This window comes from Tiliqua scincoides, chromosome 3, assembly GCF_035046505.1.
Source record: "Tiliqua scincoides isolate rTilSci1 chromosome 3, rTilSci1.hap2, whole genome shotgun sequence".
In the NCBI taxonomy this organism is placed as follows: domain Eukaryota; kingdom Metazoa; phylum Chordata; class Lepidosauria; order Squamata; family Scincidae; genus Tiliqua; species Tiliqua scincoides.
The window spans coordinates 68045962-68060467 of record NC_089823.1 but is presented as its reverse complement, the minus strand read 5'-3'; the positions used below and the strand labels follow the sequence as shown (position 1 = coordinate 68060467).

General features: G+C 44.5%; 1 protein-coding gene across 2 annotated transcripts in view; it reads right to left on the bottom strand.

The window, feature by feature from the left end:
* Positions 1 to 14506, bottom strand: part of CASK (calcium/calmodulin dependent serine protein kinase) — a 252904-nt gene that overhangs the window by 146480 nt on the left and 91918 nt on the right. For both annotated transcript variants that reach the window (XM_066619767.1, XM_066619768.1), the window contains exon 3: positions 1021 to 1126. In XM_066619767.1, the coding sequence (XP_066475864.1) occupies positions 1021 to 1126 (106 nt within the window). The remainder of the gene's footprint in view (positions 1 to 1020; positions 1127 to 14506) is intronic.

Here is a 14506-nt window from a genome sequence, read left to right as displayed (position 1 = left end):
GAGAGCTGGGACCTATGTATGACATTGCACAGCTAATAAATTGTTTAGTATGTGATGGAAATCCATTTAGAAGATTACTAACTGGTGAAATCTTCCTAATCGTCACATCAGGACCAATTATGCACCTTAATTTCCTCAGTTACCAGTGAACTGGAGACAACAGTCAAACAAAATTACTATTCAGGAATGTAAAAACATCTATACACTGGAGTGTCTCCAAACATTTATGTCTATAATCTAACTGCAGAGGTGAAATATTTTAATGAGTCAATATTTTTATAGTCACAAAACCTTCATAAAAAATTACAAGTTTTCACAGGGTCAGTCACTATTTCAGTTTTTAAAAAGGCAAATATTTTTATACCGATATTTGATTTTAAATTAATCTGTGTAGACTTTAAAAATATAGATGGTTTGCAGAGCAAAGTAGTTTTACATTATCCACCCTGCAATGAGGTTCATAAAATCTACTACAGGTAGAACCTTGGCATCCGCAGATTTTGTAACTTCAGATTTGTTTCAACATGGGTCCCCCAAACCACACTGAGGTCCAACCTGTACCTTTCCAAACAGGACCAGAGCATAGCTCCAGTTGCGTTTGGAGGTCTGGGTGCCCTGCCCCATGAATTTGTTTAGATGCGGGTTTTGACATCTGTGGGGGTTATTGGAAAAGAATGCCAAGACATGACTGTATTTCTGCATATAGATCTACATAATAAAGATATTGGCTAGAATTCAAAAAGTCCCACATATGAGTGCCAAGAATTCCACACATAGCGGAAGAAAATTAATCCTGTTCCATTTTCTAAAATATATCATTATTCTATATTCTATATATTCAGAGAAATGGTTTAGAGAACTGCTTAGTATTATTTAATTCTAAGCCTAAATATTATGAAAGAGAATGCTAACTGGCAGCCTAAAACAGTATGCTAATTCAGTTTGGTTAGATTTAATTGTAAACCTCCTTAAAACATTCATGCACAATAAGCAAAGTATTATGAAAGAAATAAAACTTACAATTCGAAAACCATATAAAGCATTCCATCAGAACTGTACGTCTCCAAAAGTTCAACAATATGAGGATGCTTCAGCATGTGACAGATACTGGCTTCTCTCTTCAGATCTAGGATTAATGCAACATTTCACAGATGAGAAAAGAATAGAGGCACAAATATAACACTATAAAACAGACCATTCCTTGATGGAATACAATAACAGAACTGCGAACATAATTATGTGAATGACTTTCTGTAGTGAACTATACAAATTGTAATTTTCTTAATAATTTATTAATACATATTTTTAGATTAAATATTTAAAGTAATTATTTCAATTGTAAGAGAAAATAAAAAGCTAAATGTCTTTGAATTTATGAAAAATTATTAAGACAGTTGGTACTTCCAGACAAAGGAAGTGATTTTCCAAGGGCCCATGTGATCACATCTCTTGGATAGGCTCTGTTCTGGCCCACCTCAACCCAGCACTGTCTGTTCTAGTGGCTGTCTGCTGGTGTTGCATCTTTTTAGATTGTGAGCCCTTTTGGGACAGGGAGCCATTAGATATTTGATTTTCTCTGTAAACCGCTTTGTGAACTTTTTGTTGAAAAGCAGTATATAAATACTGTTGTTGTTGTTGTTGTTGTTGTTGTTCTAAGTCAGAGAAAGCTGATATCCCCTGCCAGAGTCTACCAATAGTAATAATAATAATAATACAGGTATTTCTATACCGCCTTTCTTGGTCCTTAGATTTCTCAGACTTTATTCAAGGAGGTTTACATAGGCAGGCATTTTAAATCCCCGTAGGGATTTTTACAATTTGAAAGATTTCTATCTTTCAAGAAACCACAACATTCAGATGTTTCTGAATGTGTACCAATGACACATTCATATTCAATTCATGAAACAAAAATTTATTTAAGAATTATACCCCACCTTTTTGTATCTAAAGCAATTCAGAGCACAAAAAATAAACCTGACATCTCAAATATAAAAAGAAAACATATTAAAAATAGCCAACAAGTTAAGAACTGATTAAGAGATGATTGAAAAATCAATGCCACTAAAACACCTAGAGCAGGAGTGTCCAAACCTTTTGGCAGAAGGACCGCACCATCTGTGATGGGAGCCAGGAAAAAAAGAATTTACATTTCAACTGTGAATAAATTTACATTTATATTAGAGATGGAACTTACATGAATGAATGAAGGTCTTGAAATATAGCACAGAGCCTAAAAAAGGCCTTGCACAAAGCAAGGCCAACCTTTCCTTCACTGCTACTGCTGCATCACACACATGAAACAGCAAGCAGTGGAGGGAGTCCTCATCCCACAGCTCACTCAATTGATCAAATAATCACCCTCACACTGAGAGCTGTTGCATCGGGCTAGTGCGGGCTCCAACAAGTCTCCAGAGAGCCAGAGGTTCATTGGAGACTGGGGGTTCCCCACAGGCCATACTGGAGTCCACAAGGGCAGCAGGTGGCCCCTGAGCTGGGGTTTGGGCACCCCTGGCCTAGAGAAACAAAAAATTATTTGCTAGCTACCAAAACATTAATAGTGAGGGGACATTACATTATATCACATTAATAGAGATGGTACAAAACTGGCCTATACTGGTGCAAAACTGGTTCTGTGTGAGAGAAAATGATCCCCCAGGAAGAAAGGAATTCCATAGCTGTGAATTGGCCACTGAGAACCCTGCCCAGGTGTTCAAAAATAGGTTACCTGAGTCACAAAATTATTTCCTAGGTAAGCACAGAAGCTCAGTAAGATTTCTGAACAGTTTAATAAAAAAGATACAAAGCGCATATTTCATTATACAAAGAGACGTGAAGGAAGGCAAGCCCAATCTTCTCTGTCTTGAATCTTGTAGGGGCCAAAAGGGTAGGATCACAAACTTAAGAGTGGAGTGTTCTTTTAGTTCTGGTCGTCTGTGAAAAAGACTTTTTTTATGTCTTCAAGACGTAAGCTTGTTTTTTGCTGTAATAGTTACATAAGTGGTTCCTAAATTTTTTTTTACTGGTGGCTCCCTCGACCTATGGGGCAATTGGCCGTGGCTCCCATTAGGGCCACAATCCTATACGTTGTATAGGGTGGCCAGTGGCATACCTAGGCCATCTGTCACCTGGGGCAAACATATTTTGGCGTCCACAATTCAATTAATTAAATTTATTATTTGCAAAACTATGTGATTTTTAAAAGCTGCCTACACACAGCTGCTGAATATAGACAGCATCACATTGGACAAGCAGCACAGCAGCATATTAATGTTGCACAAAAGGTTCGATTTGCAGCACTGGACTGCTTGAGAGTACATGTAAGAACCCTGCTGAACACACTGAAAGCAACATAGATATTTATGGCATAAAACCACAAGACCAGATTTGCAGTGTTAGTGAGAAACTTATAGCAAAACAGACATGTGCATGTGAGTTCACTGAAAGCAAAAGAGACTTGTGTGAGTGGTTCACAAGAGAGCATGGAAACAAGTCATACTGGAAACTGGCCTTGCCTTGGCCTATCTAGCCCAGCTTTCTGCATCTCTGTTTCCCACAGAAAGCAGCGTAAGGTGGACACCACTACATTGGAGAAGCAGCACAACACAGCAGCATTAGCCATCTCACATCTGATAAATGATTTCAAGGCTACACCACTGTAGCAAGCAAATACATATGTCTGGGCATGGTGAAAACCACAAGGCCAGCAAAAGAGACATGTGTGAATCAACCTAAGGCAAGGCAAATTTAGCCCTGCTTTCTTTATCTCTGTTTCCTACAGATAGCTGCCTAAGTGGTAGACTAAACAGTGAAGGCCAGGATAGCACAATAGCAATTTACTGAACACAGCACTATAGCAAGCAAATGCATGATTTGTTTATGTTAAACAACAGTAAGGAGCATTGGAGTTAGAGCATTAGAATAAAGCAGGGGTGCCCAAACCCCGGCCCTGGGGCCACTTGCGGCCCTCAGGGAACCCCCAGTCTCCAATGAGCCTCTGGTCCTCTGGAGATTTGTTGGAGCCCGCACTGGCCTGACACAACTGCTCTCAGCATGAGGGCAACTGTTTGGCTTCTCACGTGAGCTGTGTGGGATGAGGGCTCCCTCCACTGCTTGCTGTTTCACATCCGTGATGCAGTAGCAGCAGCAAAGGAAAGGCTGGTCTTGCTTTGTGTAAGGACTTCTATAGTACTTGAGCTATTGCAAGACCTCCATTTATTCATATAAGTTCATCTTTAATATATTCATTTATGTAAACTTATATAAATTTATTCAAATTTTAAATGGAAATTAATTATTTTTTCCCCCGGCCCCTGATACAATGTCAGAGAGATGATGTGGCCCTCCTGCCAAAAACTTTGGACACCCCTGAAATAAAGCATCAGCAGCAGTACTCACTAAGTTCAGGTCTTCATTTTTTACTGCATATATATTTATTATTATTATTAACAGCAGCACAGAATTGCAGTGTAATAATAGATACCCAATTCCCTGCCTCTCAGCAGATTATAAATGTTTAGTGGCTTCTATTATTAAGAACACAAGAAGAACCCTAAGATCTGGATCAGGCCAAAGGCCCATCTAGTCCAGCTTCCTGTATCTCACAGTGGCCCACCAAATGCTTCAGGGAGCACACAAGACAACAGCACAACCTGCGTCCTGGTGCCCTGCATCTGGCAATCACTGGAAGCCTGCCTCTAAAACCAAGAGCTTGCACATACCTACTATGACTTGTTACCCATAATGAACTTTTCGTCTATAAATTTGTCCAATCCCCTCTTAAAGGCATCTAGGCAAGTTGCCATCACTACTTCCTGTGGCAAAGAATTCCACAGACTAATTACAAGATGGATAAAGAAATATTGGCAGGGAGGGAGTGGCTGCAAGCCCTTGCCACTGCTCATTTTCTCAAACAAGAAAAAAAAATTTTTTTAAGTCCCACGCACAGAAATGGGCTCTAAGGCTGCAATCCCAGCCACATTTTCCTGGGAGTAAGCCTCACTGACTATAATGGGGCTTACTTCTGAGTAGACACACACAGGAGGGGGTTCTGAGACACTCAGCTTCTGCTGCACACCCCCAGCTGCACCTCTGCTGTGGAGGAAAAGCCTCCATTCCTGGCGCTGAATGGGGAGCTGCGCACAGGAAAGGCAGTCTGCAAAGGCTCTGTTTTTTTCTCACAATGGCTGCAGAAGGAGGGCAGCTCATGCTAGGCTGATGGTCAGCCAGTGAAGTGCCCTGAGCCATTCCAAAAGAAAAAGCCAGGAGCTTGCAGGATGGTGATTGGCTGAGCCGGTTGGAGACTTGGAAAGGGAACAAGGCAGGAACCTCAGCAGAGCCCGCAGAATTCAAAAGGAACAAAGACACGAGCATGTGGGGGCGGCGACGGAGCAACAGGACAGGAGGGCAGCAGCTGGCGGGATTGTCAGGGAGCTCAGGGGGCAGAGGAAAGCCAACCCACCCGCCCCACACACCAAGGCTCTGAAAAAAGCCTCAAAGGAGCTGCCAACGCGACAATATTTTTTAAAGTGACACACGCAGGGGAGAATCGCAGCTTCAGTGCCTGGGTTTTTTTCCCCATCTGCCCCCCCCCCGGTCTGCCAGTGAGGGTGGCGCGTTTTCATTAAGGATTCTGCTGCTCCTCTCATAGGTTTCCATGGCTCCCATTTTGGGACTTACTGGATCACTACTTGAGCCCACTTATCTGCAGATTTTGTATCTGGCTCAACGTGGTCCCCTGCACCCGGCACTTCATCAGATTTTGCCCAGCCTGAAGCCTCCAAAGGCTGTGCACCAGCCTGAAGCCTCAAGCTGTGCTCCAGTTGCTTCTGGAGACTCTCAGGTTGCATGGCCTCTGCTGGCCTCAGAATGGCATCCAGGGGTCCTAGAAGGGCACTTCTGGTTTCACATTGGCCTCTACTGGTCTCAGAATGGCTCCAGACATGACCAGAGTGAGGCTTGGGTAATGTTTGGAGCCCCAGCGAGCTGGAAAATCATGGAATTTCATAATCAGAGGTAAAACCCGTACATGCTTAAGACAGACTTATCTCTCTCCCTCCCCACTAGCTTTTTTGAAATTTAGATCTTATTCCAGGCTTGATCAGGGCCCAGGAACTAAAGATAATCTGAGAGTAATGCATAGGCCTATGCAAACCTTTCAACTACATAACTTAGTAGCTGCAGATCAACTACCTGCTGTGGTTAAACACCGATAAGAATTGTAAAAGACAAACAACATCCAGACTTTTCCAAAGCTTTAGTTTGGAAAAACAACTTAAAATAACTGGGGAATGGAAGTTTTGTATACCAATTACTTAATGTTGACCAAGGTATTACATGTGTTAATGTAAATTGTGTCTGGGATACACTTGCTTTATTCACAAAAAATAACTAGCAAAATGGTACCTAGTTATTGCTTGAATGTGTTGTGTAAGAATGTGCTGGTGATAATGTTGTGTAGAACCATTAACTTTTAAAAGAGATATGCCTTAGGGTAGCAATCTATCCCAGGACTAGATTTAAAATTGTTTCTAATACCCTGATGAAGAAAATAGATTGGAATTAGATACCTTTTATCAAACTGCTTTCAATTTCTATTCACTGAACTTCTATTGTTCATAACACAGGCATCCTCTCATATCTGTGGGGTTTCAATTCTGACCCCCACCCACCCACAGATATGGAAACTGCAGATACAGAGGACTTCTATGTTAAGAGCAGCTCCCACACACCACTGCACCCATTACCTTTGTTTTAGTTTAGTAGAGCTGAAAACATGGGTGCTTCTTGCTTAACAAGGAATGTTCTTGCTTAACTAAACGTGCAGGCAACCAGCCTGCATGCTAGAGGGAGGGAGACTAGCAGGAACTGTTCTGCTTCCTATTAACATTCTGTCAGATCTCCCTCTAGTATGCAGGCTGATTGCCTGCACATTCAGTTAAGAAGAATGTTCCCTGCTTCCAGCACTACTACCAAAAAACAAAGGTACTGTAATGAGTGTGGAGAGCCCCTCAGATCCACATATATGGGGAGACACTTGTATATAAAACTTTCCCTTAGACTTACTCAGACACTAAGGTTAGATACAATCTTCATGTTACATAGAGTGAGATAAGTTGAGGTGGTAGAATTGCTAACATTATTACTATTATTATTATTAACAGTATTTATATACCACTTTTCAATTAAAAGTTCACAAAGTGGTTTACAGAGAAAATCAAATAACTAATAGCTCCCTGTCCCAAAAGGGCTCAAAATCTAAAACAGTGATTTTCAACCTTTTACATCTCACGGCACACAGACAAGGCACTAAAATGATCAAGGCACACCACCAAATTTTTGACAATTGACAAGGCACACCATGATGCCAGTGGGGGCTTGCATCTCCCTTTGGCCCTATTAATAAATTACCTTCCCCCAAATTCCTGTGGCAGACCTGTGGACCACTCGTGACACACCAGTGTGCCACGGCACAGTGGCTGAAAATGGCTGATCTAAAAAGATGCAAAAAAACACCAGAAAGCCACTAGAAAAGACACTGCTGGGGTGGAGGATGGCCAGTTACTCTCCCCCATATAAGAGGAGCACCTACTTGAAAAAGTGCCTCTTACCCAGTTAGCAGAGTAACTTCTGATTGTAGGTACAGGTTCATATTTTAGAATGCTTCTCATGCAAAAAATTGTAGGCAGCAAGCCTACTGAAGGAAAGGTTTCGTACAAATCTTTCCTTGATTTCCTGGTTTACTACATCCTGTATGTTCTTTGAATGAAGAACTACCCCCCAAAATTTACTTTTTCAAATCATCCACCTGTGCATGAACCACCAGGGGTTCCCCAAAGACTGAAATGGTACAATCCAGAATTCTACCACTTCAACATACCTTCACACTCTGCATAATGGGTTAATTGGGTCTTAGTATGGTCTGGTAATATGGTTCATATTGTAGGGTATTATTAGAGCCAGTTTGCACAACTTGCACAAGGCAGTCAGGTAGCAAAGTGTCATTACAGGCTCTCCGCTTCCCCAAGCAGCAGAGGCAGCACTATCTGAGTTTGGCTTCATTTTATGGAAAGGAGACTTATGACTGATTTCTTCAGATACCACTTTATAACTAAACTTGTCTCACCAATTTCAGTAGTGCTTAGTCATTACCTGTTTTGGATACAGCCTTTGGTGGTTTGGTAATACATGGTTTATTTACAAATATACAGGTAAAGCTTAAGGAATCTCTTCCAGGTCCAGCTGATACGGGGCTGGGGCACCTTCCTTATGAGGAAAGGCTACGGCGTTTGGGCCTCTTCAGCCTAGAAAAGAGACGCTTGAGGGGGGACATGATTGAGACATACAAAATTATGCAGGGGATGGACAGAGTGGATAGGGAGATGCTCTTTACACTCTCACATAATACCAGAACCAGGGGACATTCACTAAAATTGAGTGTTGGGCGGGTTAGGACAGACAAAAGAAAATATTTCTTTACTCAGCGCGTGGTCGGTCTGTGGAACTCCTTGCCACAGGATGTGGTGCTGGCGTCTAGCCTAGACGCCTTTAAAAGGGGATTGGACGAGTTTCTGGAGGAAAAATCCATTATGGGGTACAAACCATGATGTGTATGCGCAACCTCCTGATTTTAGGAATGGGTTAAGTCAGAATGCCAGATGTAGGGGAGGGCACCAGGATGAGGTCTCTTGTTATCTGGTGTGCTCCCTGGGGCATTTGGTGGGCCGCTGTGAGATACAGGAAAATGGACTAGATGGGCTTATGGCCTGATCCAGTGGGGCTGTTCTTATGTTCTTATGCATCCAACAGATGGAAACATTTTAAAAATGCCGTTTACAACACCATCTTGTCCATATTTGGCAAGACGACCAACAAGACAGCAGACTGGTTTGAAGCCCACTTTGAGGAGTTGACACCAGTCACTGAGGAAAAGAGGAGAGCTCTAGCAGCATACAAAGCCTGTCCCAGTGAGCGCAACCTGCAGGTCCTCCGAGCTGCTCGCAGCAAAGTCCAGCAGACTGCCAGGAGATATGCTAACGATTACTGGCTCCAACTCTGTTCCCAGATACAGATAGCAGCTGACATGGGCAACATCAAGGGGATGTATGACGGTATCAAGTTGGCCCTAGGTCCAACACAGAAGAAAATTGCCCCTCTGAAGTCTGCAGCAGGCGAGGTCATCCAGGACCGGGCGCAGCAGATGGAACGCTGGGTGCAGCACGACTCTGAGCTATATTCCCAAGAAAATGCAGTAACCGAGGAAGTGCTGAACAACATTGAGTGCCTGCCTGTGTTGGAGGAGCTTGACAGTGAACCAACCCTAGCAGAACTTCACGTGGCCCTGAACTCCCTTGCCTCTGGCAAGGCACTTGGAAAAGACAGCATCCCTGCTGAAGTCCTAAAGTGCTGCAAAGAGATCATTGTCACTGAGCTGCATGAAATCCTCTGCCTTTGCTGAAGAGAAGGTGGAGTATCTCAGGACATGAGGGATGCAAACATCATCACGCTGTACAAGAACAAAGGCAACAGGGGTGACTGCGATAACTACCGCAGCATCTCTCTCCTTAGCGTTGTAGGAAAGCTGTTTGCCCGAGTTGCACGGAAGAGGCTCCAGGTACTTGAAGAGAGCGTCTACCCAGAATCGCAATGCAGATTCTGAGCCAACAGGTCCACCACCGATATGGTATTCTCCCTTAGACAGCTGCAGGAGAAATGCAGAGAACAGCAACAGCCACTCTTTATAGCCTTCATAGATCTCAGGAAGGCTTTCGACCTGGTCAGCAGGGACGGCCTCTTCAAGATTCTCCCCAAGATTGGATGTCCACCCAGGCTCCTCAGCATCATCAGGTCTTTCCACAAGGACATGAAGGGCACTGTAGTCTTTGATGGCTCCACATCAGACCCCTTTGACATCCGAAGCGGAGTGAAGCAGGGCTGTGTTCTTGTGCCAACCTTGTTTGGGATTTTCTTCGCTGTCCTGCTGAAGCATGCCTTTGGAACTGCAACAGAAGGCATCTCTCTAACAGGGAGGTGAGTCCACATCCTGAACTATGACCTGTGTTTTCTTCAGGCTGATCGTCACCAAAATCTTGACAGGCCTTGCTAAAACAATCCATGAGCTGCTGGAGATCTTTGGCAGAGTGGGTAGTGACAGCTGCGTCGTCGGCAAAAAGGAAGTCACGCAGACATTTCAGCTGGACTTTGCTCTCAGTCTGGAGAGGTTGAAGAGCTTTCCGTCTGATCTGGACCGGAGATCTTTTTGCAGCACTTTAGAACTTCAGCAGGAATGCTGTCTTTTCCAGGTGCCTTGCCAAAGGCAAGGGAGTCCAGGGCCACGTGAAGTTCTTCTAGGGTTGGTTCACTGTCAAGCTCCTCCAGCACAGGCAGGCACTCAATGTTGTTCAGCGCTAAGACATAAGAACATAAGAACAGCCCCACTGGATCAGGCCATAGGCCCATCTAGTCAAGCTTCCTGTATCTCACAGCGGCCCATCAAATGCCCCAGGGAACACATCAGATAACAAGAGACCTGCATCCTGGTGCCCTCCCTTGCATTGGCATTCTGACATAGCCCATTTCTAAAATCAGGAAGTTGCACATACACATCATGGCTTGTAACCCATATTGGATTTTTCCTCCAGAAACTTGTCCAATACGCTTTTAATGGCATCCAGGCCAGATGCTGTCACCACATCCTGCGGCAAGGAGTTCCACAGACCGACCACACACTGAGTAAAGAAATATTTTCTTTTGTCTGTTCTAACCCTCCCAACACTCAATTTTAGTGGAACTGTTATATAGTGGGTCCGTGTGAATCAAGGAAGGCATAGTGATAACAATTCAATATGTTTATTCCATCTTCAGAACAGAACCTGGCATAAAACAAGGCAAACCCCTGGCTTTTTATAGCCTTTAACTCCACCCAGACTTCCCATGACTGGTGCAACTGAAGCTTTAATTAGAGGGCCAACCGGGTGGTAGGATTTCGATCCATCACCCAATTGGCCAGAACTTACATTAACTAGAGGGCCAATTGGATGGTAGGATTTCAATCCATCACCTGATTGGCTAGCCATAAGTCTGGGCTAATCAGTTATGCAGGATTTCGATCCTGCATTACTTACATACATAACACCCCTCCCCCCTAAGTACAGTTCAAGATTAACCAACAAAGTCCTGTAAGTGACAGGGCTGTACCCGCATTCGCAAAGAACAGCGCGGTGTCGGTATCCGGACCTCTGGTTCCTCAGTCAGCTCTGGGGTTGGCACATCTATGGCAGATGGACTCCCCATAGGTGCGCTGACATCTGGTGGTTAAGGTAAGTCCAGGGAAGTCTCCGGTTCCTGCAGTATTACGTCTGGACTGATGGCCTCTCCAGACTGTGGCAAGAGCTGATGCTCTCTACCGGGGACTGGAACTGGTGTGGTGGGTGCTGAGTCAGTCAGGCAGCGACACATCTGGTTCACATGACGGCGGAAGGTCCGGCCGTCTGGAATGACCACCTCGTATGAGACGGGGCCTGTGATTCTAATGACGGTTGCTGGGATCGACGCTGGACCATTTGCATCGTTCCGTACATGCACTGGGTCGTTTGGGCTGAACCCACGCGCACCCTTTCGTATCTCGGAGGTCGGTGGTCTTTCCGAAGTCCTGTCTGGGTGCAGCCAGTCAAGATGCATTGTCAGGCACCGCCCCTTATGAAGTTCTGCTGGACTGCGGCCTGTGGCAGTGCATGGTGTGACTCGCTGGCTGAAAAGGAACACTGCCAGCCGATGGTCCCACTTACCCTGGATGATGCGGGTGAGTGCTTCTTTTGTGGTTCTCACTATGCATTCAGCTTGACCATTCGTGGATGGATGGAAGGGAGCTGATGTCACATGGCGGATCAAATACCTGCCGATGAACTCCTTGAATTCTGCTGATGTGAACTGGGCAGCGTTATCAGACACGATCGTATCAGGTAGGCCGTAGGTAGCAAAGATCTTGCTGAGAGCCTTGACGACTGCCCGGGATGTCATAGCTGCTACTGGGACAACTTTTAGCCATTTGGTGTAGGAGTCCACTAGAATGAAGAAATTTTGGCTGTGAAAGGACCCTGCAAAGTCTATATGTAGTTGGAACCACGGGATGCGAGTGGACTCCCACTGTTGGACAGGCACTCTAGGTGCTTCTGGCCGAGACTTCTGGCAGGTGTTGCATCGATTCACCCATTCTTCGACGGCCGCATCAATTCTGGGCCACCAGACGTAGCTCCTGGCCAGTGCCTTCATTCGTATGATGCCCGGATGGTTTTCGTGTAGGGCTTCTAGGACCCAGTGACAGAGCTTAGCTGGAATGACGACCTGGCTTCCCTCATGGGCTGAGAGTTCGTGCTGGCGGGAGACATATGCAGTGAACTCTCCGTGCATGCGGTCCATAGGTCACCCCCTCCACACCCAGTTGAGAACACGGGAAAGGATACGGTCCTTGGCTGAGCATGAAGCCACGCCCGACGCATGGAGTGGCGGTTCTGGGAGCGATTCCAGGAGCATGATGCCTTGTGCTGGAGCCGAATCGGGTCCATGAGCAGGCAGCGGAAGGCAACTGAGGGCACCTGCGTGGCCCATCACTTTGCCAGGCCTATAATTCAGGGAGTACTGATATGCTGCCAGGAATATGGACCAACGCAGGATGCGGGGAGACAGAATCTGTGGCGTCTGTTCATTTGGGGCGAAAAGACCCAGCAGAGGCTTATGGTCTGTGAATATCAAAAATCGTCAACCATAAAGATAGTCATGGAATTTTTTGATGCCCGCCACTATAGCCAGAGTCTCTCTGTCTATCTGTGCATCATTCCGTTCAGCAGGAGACAAGGTGTGCGAATAATAGGCTACTGGAGCCTCTCTTCCATCTGGGAGTGTGTGGCTGAGGACTGCACCAATACTGTATGGAGAGGCGTCGCATGCAAGGACAACAGGAAGTGACTCATCAAAGTCAGCCAGTATGGAGTTGGAAGTGAGTAAATTCTTTACCTCTCGAAAGGCAGCATCCTCGCAGCGGCCCCAGACCCAGCGGGTCCTCTTGTCCAGGAGGTGATGGAGTGGCTCTGCTAACACTGCCTTATGTGGCAAAAAGGAATAGTAAAAGTTCACAAGTCCTAAAAATTCCTGTAGCTCCTGCCTGGAGGTTGGAGGTGGGGCATTCACGATAGCTCGAACCTTTTCTGGTACAGGATGGATACCATTAGCATCGATGAGGTATCCGAGGAACTCAACTTTTGGGGTTCCCAAGATGCACTTCTCTTTCTTTATCTTAAGTCCAGCAGACTGGAAGCGGCGAAGGACCTTGCGAAGGTGACTGGCGAATTCCGAATCTGATGCCCTGGCAATCCGCATGTGTCAAAGAAGGGAATGACCCTAGGAATTCCTTTGAAGAGAGTGTCCATGAGGCCCTGAAAAATTCCTGGTGCCACACAGAAGCCAAACTGTAAGCGCTTGACCCTAAAGGCACCCTGGTGGGTAACTATTGTCTGTGCCTCTGCTGTGTCATTATCCACTGGCAACTGCTGATAAGCCTGGGCTAAGTCCAATTTTCCGAAAACCTTGGAACCTGCAAGGAAGATGAGGAGATGGCTGATAACCGGCACCAGGTACGCATGCTGCTGGAGAGCCTTGCTGTTGTACATTTGTAATCCCCGATGATCCTCATATCCCCATTAGGCTTGAGAGGGGTGACATTAAGGAATACTGACTCAGTATCCTGGGCTATTAGCCACAAATTTACTTAACAAAGAGAAGTAGTCAACCAGCAGTCATTACAGTATGTTAAGAGCAATGAACCAGGAAGCGCAAAAACACACAAATGAGTTATGCATACATACATATATAACTTGCTGGTTTTAAAATGTATTTTCCTTTCAAGCAACTAATACAACTGAAGAGTAAGACACAAGAGAAGAAACAGTAAAGCGATTTTTACATAATTAGACTCATTTGCAAAGAGAATTTTACAAATATAACTTCTGACTCACCACACCCTCCTAAAAACAAAGGGCCAAATTACTGAGCAGTACATCTTTACTCAGAACTAATCAAAGCCTTTCAGAAGCAAAGATGGACAATAAAATAGCTAGAAGTTTCAGTTTCAGCTTCAGATAGATTTCAAAAGCCACAGAAAGACCTAATTTGTAAAGTAACACTGCTAAAGAAAACAATAAAACAAGGGGGGGGGGGGAATCCAGCCAAAGTTAAGTATATTTCACCTACATTTTAAGATAAAGTTGTCGAATTGCCTTGTAAATAAATAAAATACAACAAGAAATACAATAAAGTGAAATTTAAAAAACCACAAAACATAATAAAAAACCTGGACTAATTAAAACAAAATTGACAGCTGTATAACACTAAAAGTCAGTCACAGCTAAAATCATAATAAGGAATTCATTACTGAGATCTCAGATCATTACTGAGATAAACCCTAATAATCTGTGCCGACTTCCCAATTCATTTCCAGACCTCGTTCAATAAAGCT